Below are 16,809 nucleotides of genomic sequence, written 5' to 3'. Positions count from 1 at the left end.
TCATTGACCTCCCCAACCAGAGTGTGTGTGTGTGTGTGTGTGTGTGTGTGTGTGTGTGTGTGTGTGTGTGTGTGTGTGTGTGTGTGTGTGTGTGTGTGTGTGTGTGTGTGTGTGTGTGTGTGTGTGTGTGTGTGTGTGTGTGTGTGTGTGTGTGTGTGTGTGTGTGTGTGTGTGTGTGTGTGTGTGTGTGTGTGTGTGTGTGTGTTATGTAATGTAGATAGAGAACAGGCAGTAATGCTGCTTTCCCGAATATGAGAGAGAGAGCAGAGTGCGTGCGTAAGGCATGTGGATTCCCTGTGTATATGAGCGAAAGAGTGAGCGCGAGAGAGAATGGGATTTGGGTTGCGTTGAATGTTTGGAATGTTGAGGCTTTTGGCTCATGTTTGGTCTGGTGAGGGAGGGTATAGGGACTTCTCTCCCTGGGTCTGTTTTTTAGATGCGTGTTTTTGTTTCTCTCCCTCTCCACCCTGAGACGGGGGAGGGGGGGGGGTCAGTCAGGTGATAGAGCAGAACATAGAGAAAAGGGAAAAGAGTACAAAAGTTACAACTACATGGGACAAAACTCAGGCTCTGAGCCTGAGGCTGTCACTGCAAGGCCTCGTTATTTTAGTATTTTTTTTCTTCAAAGGAGCATTTTAGACCCAATTCACCCAAATCTACCCTACCAGATCCCTGCATTCCTCTAGTTTAGCTTAGTAGTAGAAATGGTTTGTGTCCTTTTGAATCCCAGGAAGAACTTAAATCTATGGATTGCAACTTTAAACTCCAAAGAAAACCAACAAACCCTTTGTTCACTGAAAATGTCCACCAAATGGGAGGTGCTATATCATTGCTCGTTTTGCAACAGTTGTCTGCTCATCTGAAATGAACCCATTCTGACCGGGCACCCATTTTGGTGTTGGCATCATGTTATGCTTTAGCTATTGAAAAATAGCAGATCTACAAGCTCATATCGCGCCACCGAGTGGCGCGATACGAGCTTGTAGGTCTGCTATTTTTGAAAAATCACTTTTTTTTTAGAATCTGATCTCAGGTCAGAATGGGTTAATAATGAAACTGTCAGGATGTAATAGACATTTTTAGAATCTGATCTCAGGTCAGAATGGGTTAAGGCACGGCTATTCAATTTCTATGATTTGACTAAAGCACCAGTAAGACGCCCTGAGGTCAAGAAACGATGAGGTCGCGTGCATGCATCTGCCTGGGTGACGGAAGACTGCTGGGCTGGCGCTTCGGCATGTGGGGTCAGATCAACATATAGAATGAATTCTGTACTGGCCATATGGAACGTGTCTTGAGTGTACAGGGTTTGATGAGTTCAGAATCAACATATTGAATGTCAGAACAGGTCAGCTCCATATATCTAAGGGTGGCAGCGGGGCAGTGTCTTGAGTGTACAGGGTTTGATGAGGGCCCAGGTAGGGCCGGGCCTTAATTTTCGGGCCTGTTGAATGGACAGGTATCAGTCAAAAGGGAGACATCGAAGAGGAAGGACGGGTGGGGCGGATCAACATATGGATTGTCATAACAGATCAGCTCCATATATGGAGATCTAAGGGTTTGATGTCAGATGAAGAGTTGCTGGCCGGCTCCATTTATGCAGATCTAGGTGATGATCCGGTCTTCTCCATGTATGGCTATCCAGGGTTTGATGAGGTCAGTGTCGTGATATTCATATATGGAGATGGCATTATGGTCAACCATATGGTGGCGTGACGTGTCACGAGGCGTAATGGGCTGACGGCCATAATTATATGGTCGCTTGACCTGACAGACGGACGGACAGGTTTTGCAGGTTTTCATAGTAAACTTCAAATGTAAATTTTCCTGCCATTGATCTTCATTGCTCTGAGCTAGAACACTAGGATACCTGAAGATCAGCGCTGGAAGGGGGGTGCGGAGGGTGCTACAGCACCCCCTGCTGGTGGAGAGGAGAATTCTTCGACATGTCTATCAGAGCGTGCTGAATACAGAATGCACAGCGAGTGAGTTGACAGATAGACACAACATGATGAGACAGCAAAAGCGTATTGTAGTTTTACTTTCACCTGCACTAGGTTTAAAGAAATCTAACCCAAACAACAACACAAGAGTCACATACTGTTATTATGATTAACTCGGTTAACTAGGTCCTAAATAAGTCATTATTAGGCCAATTATACCCGAATAAGACCCACATTTTTTCCCTCCCACCCTTCAGCACCCCCTGGTATAAATACCTTCCAGCGCCCCTGTACCTGAATGAAATGCCTACTTGAATACAGTAATAAGAACTAGGCTTATGCAACATTCAAAAGTAGCATGCAGCCTCAGCTCTTTCACTCTTTTATAGGCTCTCCTATATATTCTATTTATCTCTCCCCATTTCTCTCCCTCCTCTTTTCTCTGTGATCTTCAGTTCTCCATTTCTCTCCCCCTCTTTCATACCCCCCCCCCCCTCTCTCTCCCTAGTCATGTGATAGTAGAGAAAGATGAGCAACAGTAGAGGAATCTGAGCAGGCCCTACAGAAGCCAACACATTACATAAAGCTGCTGCTCGCTCTCTGGTGCTGCTCTTAAAGTCTCTCTCTCTCTCCCTCCCCCATATCTCTTTCTCTGCCTCTCTTACTCCCCCGTTTCACTCATTCTTTCTGACTTTTTTTCTCTTTCTTTCTTTCTCTGACTAAAAAAACATTTACATTACATAAAACAGCTGCACGAAAGCAACTGTCATTCTAGGTATCCCTCTCCCTCTCTCTTGAACTGTCTCTCTCCCACTCTCTCTCTTCCCTTTGTCTCTGCGATTTAATATCTCGCTCTTTCTCTGTTTCTCAAACCAAAAAAACAAAAAACAAAAAAACAACAACCTATATCAATGACTGTGTAAGCTGTTACACAGTAGGCTACAGTATATATTAATCTCTTTCACGCCTCCAAATCTGTCTGGTTCTCTTCTCTGTTTATCTCCCTCTTCTGGATATATCTGATTCCGTTATCTGTCATGCTTTGTTTCTGTACCTCTGTCTCATTCTCTTTCTTTCCCTCTCCACCTCTCTCATGCAGCCCCGTCTAAAAGCAGTGGTGTAAAGTAACATTTTCTGCCTTAACTGTACTGTTAAATGTTGAGTTGTTGTTTTTGAGCGGTGCCTCCGCTCCATTACGCAGCTATGTGTGTCCCTATGTCTGCCCATATGCGTGTCCCTGTGTCCAAGCACGGAAAGCTGCAACACAGTAATTCTGTCATTTCTCAAATGTTTTGGACGCGGGAAGGCTCGCCAGAACAGGGCAGGCCCCCTGGGCGTGTTCCTGGGTGTCTGGATGTTCCGTGGACCCCCCGGGGATCCCCACGCGTTAACTCTGTCATTTCGCGAGCGTTCCGGACGTGGGAAGGCTCGCCGGAACCGGGCCGGCCCCCTGCCGCGGAGTGCGCGCGTTCATGGGTTTCTGGTTGTTCCGGGAACGCCCACAGGGCCCACACGGTAACTCTGTCATTTCACAAAGAATTTTGTACAGTACAGAGCACAGTACACTACAATACAGTACAGAACAGTAACTGTAACAATAAATGTATATATGCACGGTGCACCGCTCAGTTCACACAGGTGTGATTTTGTGTTTTTTCTTCTTACTGGAGTATGGAGTATTTTACATTTTCAGTACTTCTACTCCACTACATTGCAGAGGCAAATACAACACTACAATTATTTGAAAATGTTTAAGTTACTACCCGTAGTTACTTTGTAGATTATAATTATTAATTATTATTAAAACATACATTAACCACTTAACGCCCTATATACATTTCTGCCATTTGAAAAGAGCCGATCTACAAGTGAGCTTATAGATCTGCATAACAAGCACTTTCTACTTATGGTACTTTTAAGTACATTTTGATACCAATACTTTTGTGCTTTTACTCAAGTAATTTTTTTATTCTGAACTTACTGACATACTTACAGTATTTCTTCTACATTGTAGTATTGATACTTTTGCTTAAGTAAGAAATGGGAGTACCTTTTCCACCACTGTCTAATGGTCTACCCCGTCTCTCCTGTCCAGCTGTGTTCTCTAGTGAGTTGATGTTCTGTGCAATGTTGCCAGATTTTGTAGGAGAAACAAGCAACCAGGTCTATTAACCCATTCCGACCGGGCACCCATTTTGGTGTTGGCATCATGTCGTGCTTTAGCTATTGAAAAATAGCAGATCTACAAGCTCATATCGCGCCACCGAGTGGCGCGATACGAGCTTGTAGGTCTGCTATTTTTGAAAAATCGAAGAGCGACTGACATTTTTTTAATCTGATCTCAGGTCAGAATGGGTTAATAATGAAACTGTCAGGATGTGATAGACATTTTTTTAATCTGATCTCAGGTCAGAATGGGTTAAAAAAAGAAGAAAAATGGGATTAATTTGGTTAATTCTTTTTTTTTTTAGAAAAAACAGGGACTTGGTTTGGCTCCTCCCCTTTCTAAGTCCACTTCCTCCTGGGTGCTTCTGTGTTTATTCCTACTAACAACAACACTACACGTTTTGGGCAGTGGTGCTGATGTTATCATATCTGTTTTGAGAGATTAACCCATTCTGACCTGAGATCAGATTCATACGAGGTTTCCGCCGGACACACACTGGTCTGATGAACCCATTCTGACCTGAGATCAGCTTCTAAAAATGTCAGTCGTTCTTCGATTTTTTCAAAAATAGCAGACCTACAAGCTCGTATCGCGCCACTCGGTGGCGCGATATGAGCTTGTAGATCTGCTATTTTTAAATAGCTAAAGCATAACATGATGCCGACACCAAAATGGGTGCCCGGTCAGAATGGGTTAATAAAAACAGTCCCAAATAAGTGAATACAGCAGGTCAGTCAAACTTTACTGTCTAAAATTGTTTCAGTGCAGTGGTTCACAAACATTAAAACATTTGTCAATTTGTTTTTCAAGAATTTTTGAAAAATCGCAGATCTATAAGCTCACACCATGTGGCAGATGTTGTGAACTTAATATGCTATTTAATAGCCAGTGTATATAGTTTTAAAGTAGTTAAACTAAAGCAAGCCCACATAAGCAACAACACTTTAGAAACAAGCCAACCCACAACTTCCAAAGAAAACAAGCCAGAGCCCAAAGTCGCTTTATAATAAGCAGACATGGCAACACTGGTTGTGCGTGCTGAATCAGAAAGCCAGTTGCAGACAGTCTGGAGAGAGACAGATAGTTGGGGGATGTTGACCTCAGAATGATGAATGATGGAGATAGAGGGAAGAGACACAGGCTTAAAGCGTTTTAATGAAGCATTTACAGACCACAGCATGACACTTAAGCCTAATTTATACTAGTCATCCGACGGCTTTGCTCACCGAAATGAACAGATTTTCAAGTTTCAAGTAATGTTTTACTGTGACACTGTCGTACACCAAAGTATAAATTATTTTCAAGAATCACAGGTGTTCGGAAAAAGAGTACTGATCCAGTGTGGATCGGAAAAGAGTACAGCTAGGCCTAGGTTTCATTGTTCATGGCTGTGAATAGGCGAGGGTAACGTGTGTGTGTGTGTGTGTGTGTGTGTGTGTGTGTGTGTGTGTGTGTGTGTGTGTGTGTGTGTGACTGTGTGTGTGTGTGTGTGTGTGTGTGTGTGTGCTTCCTTTAGTTCTGTATTGCATAACAGCTCTGAGTAGGCCTGTGTTTGAGTTCAACTTTTATAAACTTCCCGGCTTTAAAGCAATAACATGGAGAAATGACTCACGCACACTTGCTCGCTCGCACACACACACACACACACACACACACACACACACCAAAGGGCATTGATAGCTTCTTGTTGGAATACATTAAGGCTTAAGCAATACTATTTTAAATACATTGGCGTGAACGTTGTCTGTCACAAAACAACCCACAGTGGTCTTAAGGCCTCATAGTCTGTTTTGTTCCTTGTGTGGGGGAGTCAAACAGACACAAAAAACGCAAGGTTATTTTATACATACATAGTCCTTGCGTTGCTTGCGTGGTCTTGCGTTTTCTTTATTATCACTGTAATGTGCAAGCATCTACTCGTCCACAAGATGGCAGCTGTGACACTATGTCCCAGAAAGCAATGCTGCATTTTCAGGAAGTGAATAGATCTGGTCTTTTTTCCCCCCCCGTTGTTGTTGCAACTTGCAAGGAATGATGGCATGATTGGTTATTATTTATAACTATGCTATAGTGACAGCAGCTATGGCTAGTTAGCCATCTACAGTAGCTTTGGCTAGCCATCTTTATTATGGAGAAATACTCTGTAACTTACAAGTAATCGTTCTTTTCACTTGAAATTCAAACTTATTCTCTTCCAGGACGTCCCAACGGTCCCATGCAGACCATGATGTACCAAGCAAAGCTTTGCAGTTATCGTAATATTTATTTCAATAAACAATTGTGATGGACTTGTCCATGCCTTTTTTAACTGTTGGTGGTTTCAAACGTTGCATGTACTGTATGTGTAAGTAAGTAAGTAGCCTTGCCGAGCCATGAAGCCCATAGGGGGCAGGAGCCTATCTCCTGTTTCTGTAGCATGAGGCAGCTTGATGTACAAGTACACCCACTGGACATGACGCTAGTATGTCGCAGGGACTTACCCCCAATCCAACCCTTGATGCTGAGTGTCAAGCAGGGAGGCATTGGGTCCCATTTTTACAGTCTTTGGTATGACCCGGCCGGGGATTGAACCCCAACCTCCCAGTTTCCGGGGCGGACACTCTAACCACAAGGCCACTGAGCTGGTATGTGTACTGTGTTATAATAATAATAATAATAACGTAGTGTAAACGTTATGTATTTAACAAAAGCCAGTGCTCTTCATCATGTATTATGACTGGAGATGACTATCATGACATCTTCTGACGGCATCCTGAATTCTGATTCAACAGGTGGTAGGTCATTAATGGTGCAAGATGACATGCTTTTTATTGCCTTGATTAGGATGAAACGTATAAATGATAATATGATATATTGACAGCGCTTGTTTGCAGTGTTGCCAGTTATGCTTAATATAAGCAACTTTGGGCTTAATATCCATAGTTGCCCGTTGCTTTAGTTTGGGATTATTTCTGAAGTGTAGTTGCTTATTTGGACTTGCTTTCATGATTCTTTTTGAAAATAGCTGATGTAATCAGGCTCAAGTGGTGAACCTGGTTACTTCTTTTGGGTTTGTTTTCATAGACCTGTTCGCTTGTTTCACTCACAGAATCTGGCAAGCTAGCTTGTCAACAAACCAAACGGCATTTGTACATGTTGGTCGCGTCTGTAAACATCACATTGTCACCAAATGGTAGTATGTAGGAGACTATAAATTATACACAACTATCATAGCTTGTACAACGTCGTCCTGTTTAACTTTCATGTTGGCGTCCAGTGAAATAATGTGAGATAGCCATGCCTGTTCGTGTTTATTTTTACAACGGAGTGGCTTCCCTCTTGCTTCGGGGGTAGGAGCAGAGCAGGAAACAAAACCTTGCTCTCTGCTGCCTCCAGGTGGGCGGCAGGGTGTCCTCGACGCAAGGTACGCAATGCAAGCAATATGGTTGCGTAGGCTCGGGATCAGATCTTAACCCGATGGAACAAGACAGATCACGTAAATGACGCAACGCAAGGGAGAAATTTATCTCACCCTCCGTTGAGTATGCATACTTGTGTCGATTACGCTCGACTCTGCAAGGCACTTTATTGGAGAGCAATTTCCAGCACAGGTGCTAATAGGCCTAATACAATGGTTCTCAATGTGGGGTCAGAGGTCAGAGGTCTTTGAGTGGGTTCCAGGTGTCCCCAGCTAAATCATTGATAATTAGCAACTAAATAGATCCTTCAATCTTGCTACTGAGAGTGTTCTGTCAAATTTTTATATCCACACCGTACAAAGAGGATTCTGGTTCAAAATTGTCCTTTAATTGTCTAACTAGGCAACACAAGCACGACTGAAAATGCCATTCATCCGCTTTGTTTTTATTAGCCATGGGGCTTATAAAAGAGCAGCATGCACATGTAATGTAATGCAGTTACACCAAACTACTTTAAATTATGAGATTCAATCAAACAATGAGTCGATTGGAAACATCGTGTTGATCATTAGCTACTTATAGCCACCTGGTTCTGTGTGTCTTTTTCTTTTAGTCCATCTGTTTGTCAGCCACAGTCTGTCTAGTTTAGCTTTGTCTGGGTGCCTGTCTCCTGTAGTGTCTGGCTGTTATCGGGGTACCCTTCTGTCTGTCTACTAGCCAGTCTATTTCGCTGTCAGCCCAGGCATTTGTCTTTCTTATTCTTATCGTCTGTGGCCTTGTTGACAATTATATTAATCCTCTTCCATTTCCTCCTGTTTTTTGTCTCTCTCTCTCTCTCTCTCTCTCTCTCTCTCCCTCTCTCTCTCAGAGATGTAGCGTGTGTGTTGGTGTGATCGGCGGACCATCATGCACCTCTTCCTGCTGCTGATCCTCCACGTCACAGCAGCCTATGGACAGATAGACCCTGGTACACACACACACACACACACACACACACACACACACACACACACACACACACACACACACACACACACATATCGTTGTCGGTTGGAAACGTTGTAGTGTATAGAGCACCGAAGTCTGACGTCACTTTCAGTAGAGGGCGCCAGTCCACAGGTTCATGTATTTTTTAATTTGCATTGAAATCCCCATTTTAGGTCGCTTCATATAAGAGCTGTGTTTGAAGAATAAACCGATCATCCCAGCCTTTCTGTCAGGGGGGTGGCTGTGCGTCGTTAATGATGTCCATTCATATTTGATACAGCCAGTTTCTGGAGAAAATGGAATTAATGTGGCCGCAAAAGCCTTGAAACCTCGCCTTGCAACACATTACCTCGTTGACGTAAGCTCAGCTGACAGTGACTCGACTCGTAGTAACCACAAAACATTAAATATATATATATACCCGGAAATGTAGTCTCTGGGTTGTTTGACTCGTTTCTAGCGCTAATTGTGTTACTCTTTGGGTATATTTGTACAATTCCACCTTCAGTCGATGCTTCATATCCATATGAGTGAAAAGGCCGGGATGATCGGTTTATTTTTCAAACGCAGTTCTTATATGAAGAGATTTAAAATCCCCCTATGGGGATTTCAATGCAAATAAAAAGTACACAAACGAGCGTCCTCTACTGACAGGGACGTCAGGGCTTCGGTGCTCTTATGTCCAAAACCTTTCCTTTTTTATTATTGTTTTAAAACATTTCAAAATGGCTCACAATGCGTCACAATGTGAAGCGTCTTGAGCTTGGACATCTGCTCTTTTCACTACTTTTGTGTGACACTCTTGTATGATGAAGTAGGGAATTAATTTACGGGAAACGAAAACGGAAGAGGTTGTAGTTGTATGTAGGTATAATATAGGTTTCTGTCTGGCAGCAACAATGTAGAGATTACATCACGCGTGTGTGTGTGTTGCAGCACACTGTCGTAATGTCTTGGGCATGGAGGATGGCCGGATCAAAGATGATGACATCACAGCATCCAGCCAATGGTATGAGACCACGGGCCCTCAGTATGCCAGGTCAGTCCAAGTATGGTACCTAATGTGTTTGTCTTAAGCCTCATTTATGCTCCTTCATGTGCCGAGCACGGCCCACAATAGCAGATCTACAAGCTCACAATGTGTCTCGTCTGTGGCGTGTTGTGAGCTTGTAGATCAGCTATTAAGCAGTCCGCGTTGGTTCTCAAAGAGGGGTCCTTGAGGGGGTTCCATTTGGGTTCCAGCAAAATGAGTTAATTTACATCAGCTATTTGAAATGAGCAGATCTACTAGATCAGCTATTTTCAATCACATCTTGGGGAAAAAAATGGAAAGATTTGGAATCTTGTATGGGGTCCCTGGCACAACATATTTTCCGATGGGGGGGTCCGCGGCCAAATTCATATTAATTTTGGAGGTCCTATGAAAAAGTTTGAGAATCACGCGGGATTTCTTTCAAAATAGAAGCTCGGGGGTGCCGGGAAGATATGGCGCTTAAGCCCCCCCCCCCCTTCCGTTCCGGAAAACAACCGGGAAACATATTTTTGCTTGCTTACCTCGCTAAGATACAGATAAAAGTCGCTGATGATCACTCTCTTCATATTTTGAACGAGAGGCATGTTGAAGTCAGAAATGAAGACCTCAGTATATCCATCTGGTCAAAACCATGGAGAGCTCCCTAACCCATTCTGACCTGAGATCAGATTAAAAAAATGTCTATTACATCCTGACAGTTTCATTATTAACCCATTCTGACCTGAGATCAGATAAAAAAAATGTCAGTCGTTCTTCGATCTTTCAAAAATAGCAGACCTACAAGCTCGTAGCGCGCCACTCAGTGGCGCGCTACGAGCTTGTAAAAAATAAAAATAAATAAAAATAATAATAATAATAATCTGAATATTTTCTCTCGGTTGATATCAATGAAAGTGCTCTAGGACTTGTACACGCGTCCTAGCAAGCCAGTCAGTTGGATTAGTTATGACGTTATGCCCACACATCGTACAGTCTGAACCCGTTAATGTGTCCAGGTTCAACCGCGAGGAGGGAGATGGAGCCTGGTGTCCTTCAGACACATCGGACAGTCAATATTTACAGGTTTGTACCTTTTCAATCTATGTATTGTATAATGCTCTGTGCCTCTGTCTATACGCCCTAGTCATGTTATTATTTGATATTTATTATTAGAATATTATTATTATTTATAATCCTTAGGTTTACCAATATTATTCATATCTTAATTTCTGTTATTTAAGCTCAACTGGTAGCTTCTATAGTATATAGTACAGCATGAAGAATCATATCATATCATATCGTCGCTGTCCGTGTCGGACGTGTCCAAAAAAGTTACTTTTTACGCGACAAAGTAGGGCATTCATTTATGGAGAAACATTATCCTGTCAAAAAACATGTCATAGCACATCATAACATAGCTCATCAAATCATCCAATGGGTGGAGAGGCGCTGAATCAGAAGGTTCGCCTCCAGGCTGCCTAGTCTAGGCATGGCGTAGTATTAAAGTGGCTCGGAGCGAGACACTTAAACCCTCCCTAACTGCTCCCTGGGTAGGGACGGAGCCCGAGAATCGGGTCCATTACAAACCCGGTTCAGCATTTATCGAGACCAGAGTATCAATAAGCTTTTGGCTTGTCGAGCCTGTTATCGGGCATAGCCGCAGTGGGTAACAGTCTTTGTATTGAGTTGTGCTTTCATGTGAAATGTACCCGTTCTGCAAACTGTTAATAAATACTTCAATCAATCAATCAATCAATCAATCAATATATCAAACATGTGTCCCTGTAGGTGGATCTGGGAAGGCTGACCTTCCTGACAATAGTGGGGACGCAGGGGCGATTCGCCAGAAGCTCAGGGAATGAGTTTGCACGTGCCTATAGCCTCAACTACAGCAGAGATGGTCTCACCTGGAAGTCCTGGAAAAATAGACTGGGCAACAAGGTGAGAGGAGAGGGATGGAGAATTAGATGATGTCCCAAAGAGATTTGCTTTTGAAATATAGAAACTTCTGTCACACACATGTATTTAAAACATGCTCATAACTGTAAGAAATATAGAAACTTCTGCCACACACATGTATTTAAAACATGCTCATAACTGCGATGTAAATCTGCAACATGTAAGAACTCTAACCACTTAAACTCTATTGTCCTTAGAGGGTCCTCAGAGTTGCAACAAATCTTTGTGTGATAATTATAACTTTTTACATTAACAACTTGAACCCTAGCATGACGTAGCATCCCTTTTCTGTGGAATAACGTATTCCACAGAAAAGGGATGCAAAGATCTACAAGCTCACAAAGTCACAATGCATAGTAGGCCTACTGCAAGGAATTGTGAGTTTGTAGATTTGTAGTAATTTCGGCTTTGTTTGAGGGTTTAAGTAGTTGAATCCAACTTGATAGTGCTGTCAATGAAGTCTATGAAGCTATCTATGAAAAATATAAATTTGCAACAGGACTTTATGCGATTATAGTGGGGGTCCCAGCTTCATCTCTCTCTCTCTCTCTCTCTCTCTCTCTCTCTCTCTCTCTCTCTCTCTCTCTCTCTCTCAGCTAGGGTTTTTTTGGCCTGAAAAACATTGAAGATCACTGCCCTATAGTATACTGTTGACCAGCATTCCCAGGGGTCTTTCCTCAGCCCCCTCATTCCTCTCTCCACAGAAAATATCTTTGCTAAAAATATCTGAGCTACAAGTTCACATTGCATCGTATTGCAACGCATTGTGAGCTTGTAGATCAAACATTTTTGCCTAACGTCACCCTATTTTGTCATCCCCAGAATAGGGATGCTCTATTGCTCATGTGTTTAAAACGGGCAAGAAGAAAGAGAGGAAAAAGTGAAGGAGTAAATGTGTTAATCTGATAAACGTTTAAGTTGAGAAAAGAATAGGTGAAAGAGGAAAGGACGGAAAGAAAAGTATTTGGCTTTTTGTGTATTAATATTTCATTATGAGCCATTTCTGGTCATTCAAACTTCTACCACAAGAAATTACTTATAAGGCACTTCCTGGTGACCTCAGCATCCACTGGCAACGCCATTAGGACACCATTAAACACCATCTCATGCGTGTCAACAGTTGCCGCCTTCGTTTCCTGTTGTAGGCTGACCGAGTCGGTCCAAATGAGCTTGTTGGGGGTTAAATGCCTTGAACAATGGCACTTTGAAGCTAGAAAGCATACACAGGGAGAGCATGGCTTTGTTCTGCCAAAGGTCAGGTGTTGAGGATGTTAGTTAGAAGACGGAACCATCAATCATGTCGGGGTCAGAGGGAGATGAACCAGAGTACAACCACAGTATGGCTCTGTTGATCTGCATGAAATATAATAAAACAACCTAACCATGAGGATGTTGCCCTCACTTCCAAACGCACCGTTTTGGCAGCTACAAAGATACAGGCATACTGGCATTCTTTTTCAATGAAAGCCAGCAACATGAAGATAAAAAGATCTGACATTTCTAGCTGCTACAAAGCTACGAAACAGTTGAGCTGGTTTCAACTTCAGCTACAAATATGTAGCTTTGTATTTTTATATATTTTTTTATCTGCCAGTGTGAACGCAGCATTACTCACTCACTCACTCACTCACTCACTCACTCACTCACTCACTCATTAACTAACTCACTCACTCACTCACTCACTCACTCACTCATTAACTAACTCACTCACTCACTCACTCACTCACTCACTGACTTACTTACTTTCTCACTCACTTACTCTCTCTGCTTTTGGATAGAAGATTGTTTTCAAGATTATGTTTTGGTTCTATTGTTATTACACTGTTAAACACTGTTCTCCCGCTACTCACTGTGATATTGAAGTTTGTATCTCAAACTACAGTGTAGTACAATATACAAGGTGATCTCAGTCTTTTTTTTTTTAAAGATTTATTTATTGATAATGCAGATATCATGTACAACAATGAATTACAGAATCATGATTTCTTTTTTTTAAACAAGACAAGACAAACTCAAAAAAAGACAAAAAACAGTAGGTAATCTCAGTCTTGGCCAAATGTACACACAACTAGGTAAATGTTGCACTTACTGTATGAATGATAATACTATTCTAATTCTATTATAAGCTTGAATGAAGGATGGAGTAAAAAAATAAGAGCACATACTGTATCACATAAATAGGCTATATGTTAGCTAATTGTGTTAATTTTGACAGCACATTTGGATTTAGTTTAGTCACAGTATTTTGAATAAAAGTAATTTAGTTAGTTAGTCATTTTAGTCATTTGAAAAGTTTTAGTTTTAGTCTAGTTTTAGTCGACAGTCGTGTGTGTGTGTGTGTGTGTGTGTGTGTGTGTGTGTGTGTGTGTGTGTGTGTGTGTGTGTGTGTATGTGAAAACTACATATTCTACATATTCTATCCTTTTTTGCCTGACAATCTAAGGTAATGGATGCCAACATCAATGCCTATGCTTCAGTCCATAAAGACCTGCGCCCTCCAGTCATCACCCGCTATGTCAGACTGATTCCTGTCACCAAGCTCTCCACCACTGTCTGTATGAGAGTTGAGCTGTACGGATGTCCCTGGGAAGGTACACGTACGCACGCACGGTCGCACGCACGGTCGCACGCACGCACACACAGGTTCGCACGCACGCACGCACACACGCACAGACACACAGTTACTTACAAATTCTCCTTGAACTTGTGAATATCAAGTTCTTATCATGTACAGTAGATGTTTTTTAATTTGGCAGCTAGAAGCTGTGTTTTTATTTGATTTGCATTTGGACAAGGCACACATACATACACTGCTGACACCTGCACGAAGATTCTCAAAATATCATTTTGAAAGAAAAAAAAAACATTAAAGCATAAGATAGGACTTAAATTGTCGTAATAAAAATAGTAATAATAATAATAATTATTATATTATTTGTTCTGAAAAGGCAGTTTATGCAGTCCCACTTTGGTCATTTCTCATAGGGTTTAATACAAGAAGGCGGCGTCTATTTGTTTTTAAAGGACTGTAATGTGAACGCTACCATACATGACCTTCAGCCTCATTAAGAACGTCATATGGTATGACATATAATATGACAGATTTTAAGAGATGGAGGCGTGGCCAATGTCATTTTACAATCATGAGCACGGTAATATGCGCTCTCCGACACCCGTGGTGCGCAAAACGGCCTTGAATTAGTCATGGGTGTGTTTAGGGCGTCACCGCCATCCACCCATTCAGCATGGCCGTACCATTCACTTTAACAGTCAGCTGATCCCACATACGATATGCGCAAATTCGGCTTTGCTTTAATAGCGTGCGAGTGGTATTACATTTCTGCAGGCAGGCACCATAGACATGACATGACTTTGTCACATTTGGGTTTGCACTGCATGCTGTCACGTTTGTGCCTCAAAAGAACAGATCCACAAGCTGTCACAACCATGATGTGCATAGCTTATATGTCTCTATTTTGTTAAGTAACTTGCAGTGTTAATTGGAAAGTCATGACAGCGGCAGCTGTAGGCTATACAAGGGAGGGAGACATCACTTCATTTGTTTCTGTTCTAAGCATTGGAAAACAGCTGTAAAAATCTTTATTCTAGTTCATTTGATGGCACCTATACCTTTCAGATCGGAATGGAACTGCGAGTATATACGCAGTATATAGGCTGTCAATCCGCATGCGTAATGTTCCCAGAATCGTCTAACCCGAAAATACAATTTCGCGTGATATATGGATTACAATAGCATAATGTATCATAAAGCGAATGAAAGCAAGATTCCTAAGGATTATGGAGATTTTTTAAAAAGGTTGAGAAATGAGAGAATTGTGGACGTTCTAAATCTCAACTTTTTTATGAAAGACAAGACGGCAATCCGACAAGGACCCGACAAGGACAAAGATATTGCATGATGTATACGCACTGTTGCACACACGCTCTTATTTGTTTCTATGGAAAAACAGCTGTAGTTTATTTTATTTTATTTCATTCGATTCATGTAAGAATAAGTTTCACCTTCAGTGCGTAATGTCATGACATCGGGGGATCCCCAATATTATGGTTTTACTGGAGTAGAATTGAATCGGGTGTGATGCAGCGAATGAAAGCAAACTTCCCACGGATTATGGAGATGTTTAAAAAAAAGTTAAAGGTTGAGAAATGAAAGAATTACAGCCGTTTCTAATCTCAACTTTTTACCACAGAAAAAAGCTGTGCTGGCAGTAGGCACATGCTGTTGCCATGTCTCATACAAACAAGTAAATAGGTCTATAAAGATAATCCCAAAAGAAGCGCCTATAACAGGGGTTTGCAACCTTTTCTAAATGAAGTGCCATGTTTTTATTTTCTAGATAGTGAGTCTGCCATATCAAGATTAATTTTAATGACACCACATTAAAATTTCCATTTATATTTTGTTTGTCCACAAATATAAAGTTCTTCCTTATGTTATAATGATCATTATAAATATATATCCCCATGCACTGCACAAAGAGAGAGTTGGAAATAAATAGCATTTCAGTTGCTGTTTCGTTTAGAACCTCACTCTACGCTCTTTTATCTCCGAGAAGAGTATAGAATGTATAGAATGTGCTGTGCAGAATATAATTTACATACAAATGTGAGGGATCTCATAGATGTTGGTCGCCACCCTTTGTGCCAACGTGGTGCCCAATTACAAGCTCACAATGCGTCGTGATCATGATGTGATGCATTGTGAGCTTGTAGATCTGCTATTTTCAAAAGGAATCTTGGAAAAAAAGTGACAATTGTGGAATATTTCTTTGAAGCATTTTATTGAAACATTTAAAAACACAAATCTGTCATGGGGGTCACTGGCCCAAAATATTTTTGGATTAGGGTCCTTAGTTGGGCAAATGCATTCATCTGGGGGTCCTTGACATGGCAATGTCACTGTGTGAGGATCACTGGTTTAAACAACATTAGGAGAAAAGCCCAAATAAGTACTTTAGAAACAAGAAAAGCAACCACAACTACCAATATTTACAAGCAACTTTACAGAAAAAGAAGCCCAAAGTTGCTTATAATAAACAGACATGGCAACACCGCTGAGAAGCGCACAGAGCGCTTTTGTGTCAAATCAAACATTGCTCTTTGCATTTAAGAGGTGGTCAGACCCAGGTGTAATCGGTATTCTGTATTACCGCATGGGTTTAGTCATACCATATGACATTCTTAACCCTTGGCCTACAATTCACGGAAAAAACGGAATCAATCGAAAAATCTAAACCTCCCGTTAACGGAAAAAACGGAATGACAATCAATATCAGTTATCGCGGGGTCAAAAGAGCAAAAATTAATATTTTTTCGCTAATA

General features: G+C 41.7%; 1 protein-coding gene across 4 annotated transcripts in view; it reads left to right on the top strand.

Moving 5' to 3' along the window:
- The window catches only part of ddr2l (discoidin domain receptor family, member 2, like), a gene marked incomplete at its 3' end in the record, with an annotated part of 42,345 nt that overhangs the window by 5,162 nt on the left and 20,374 nt on the right, over positions 1 to 16,809 (top strand). For all 4 annotated transcript variants that reach the window (XM_083784143.1, XM_083784144.1, XM_083784142.1 and 1 more), the window contains exons 2-6: positions 8,377 to 8,475; positions 9,432 to 9,534; positions 10,524 to 10,590; positions 11,296 to 11,448; positions 13,910 to 14,057. In XM_083784143.1, the coding sequence (XP_083640269.1) occupies positions 8,415 to 8,475; positions 9,432 to 9,534; positions 10,524 to 10,590; positions 11,296 to 11,448; positions 13,910 to 14,057 (532 nt within the window). In that variant the 5' untranslated portion in view covers positions 8,377 to 8,414. The remainder of the gene's footprint in view (positions 1 to 8,376; positions 8,476 to 9,431; positions 9,535 to 10,523; positions 10,591 to 11,295; positions 11,449 to 13,909; positions 14,058 to 16,809) is intronic.

Source organism: Protomyctophum parallelum (genome assembly GCF_964188405.1).
Source record: "Protomyctophum parallelum genome assembly, chromosome: 15".
In the NCBI taxonomy this organism is placed as follows: domain Eukaryota; kingdom Metazoa; phylum Chordata; class Actinopteri; order Myctophiformes; family Myctophidae; genus Protomyctophum; species Protomyctophum parallelum.
Note: the sequence above shows the minus strand (reverse complement) of the source record. Positions and strands in the feature narration are given on the sequence as shown.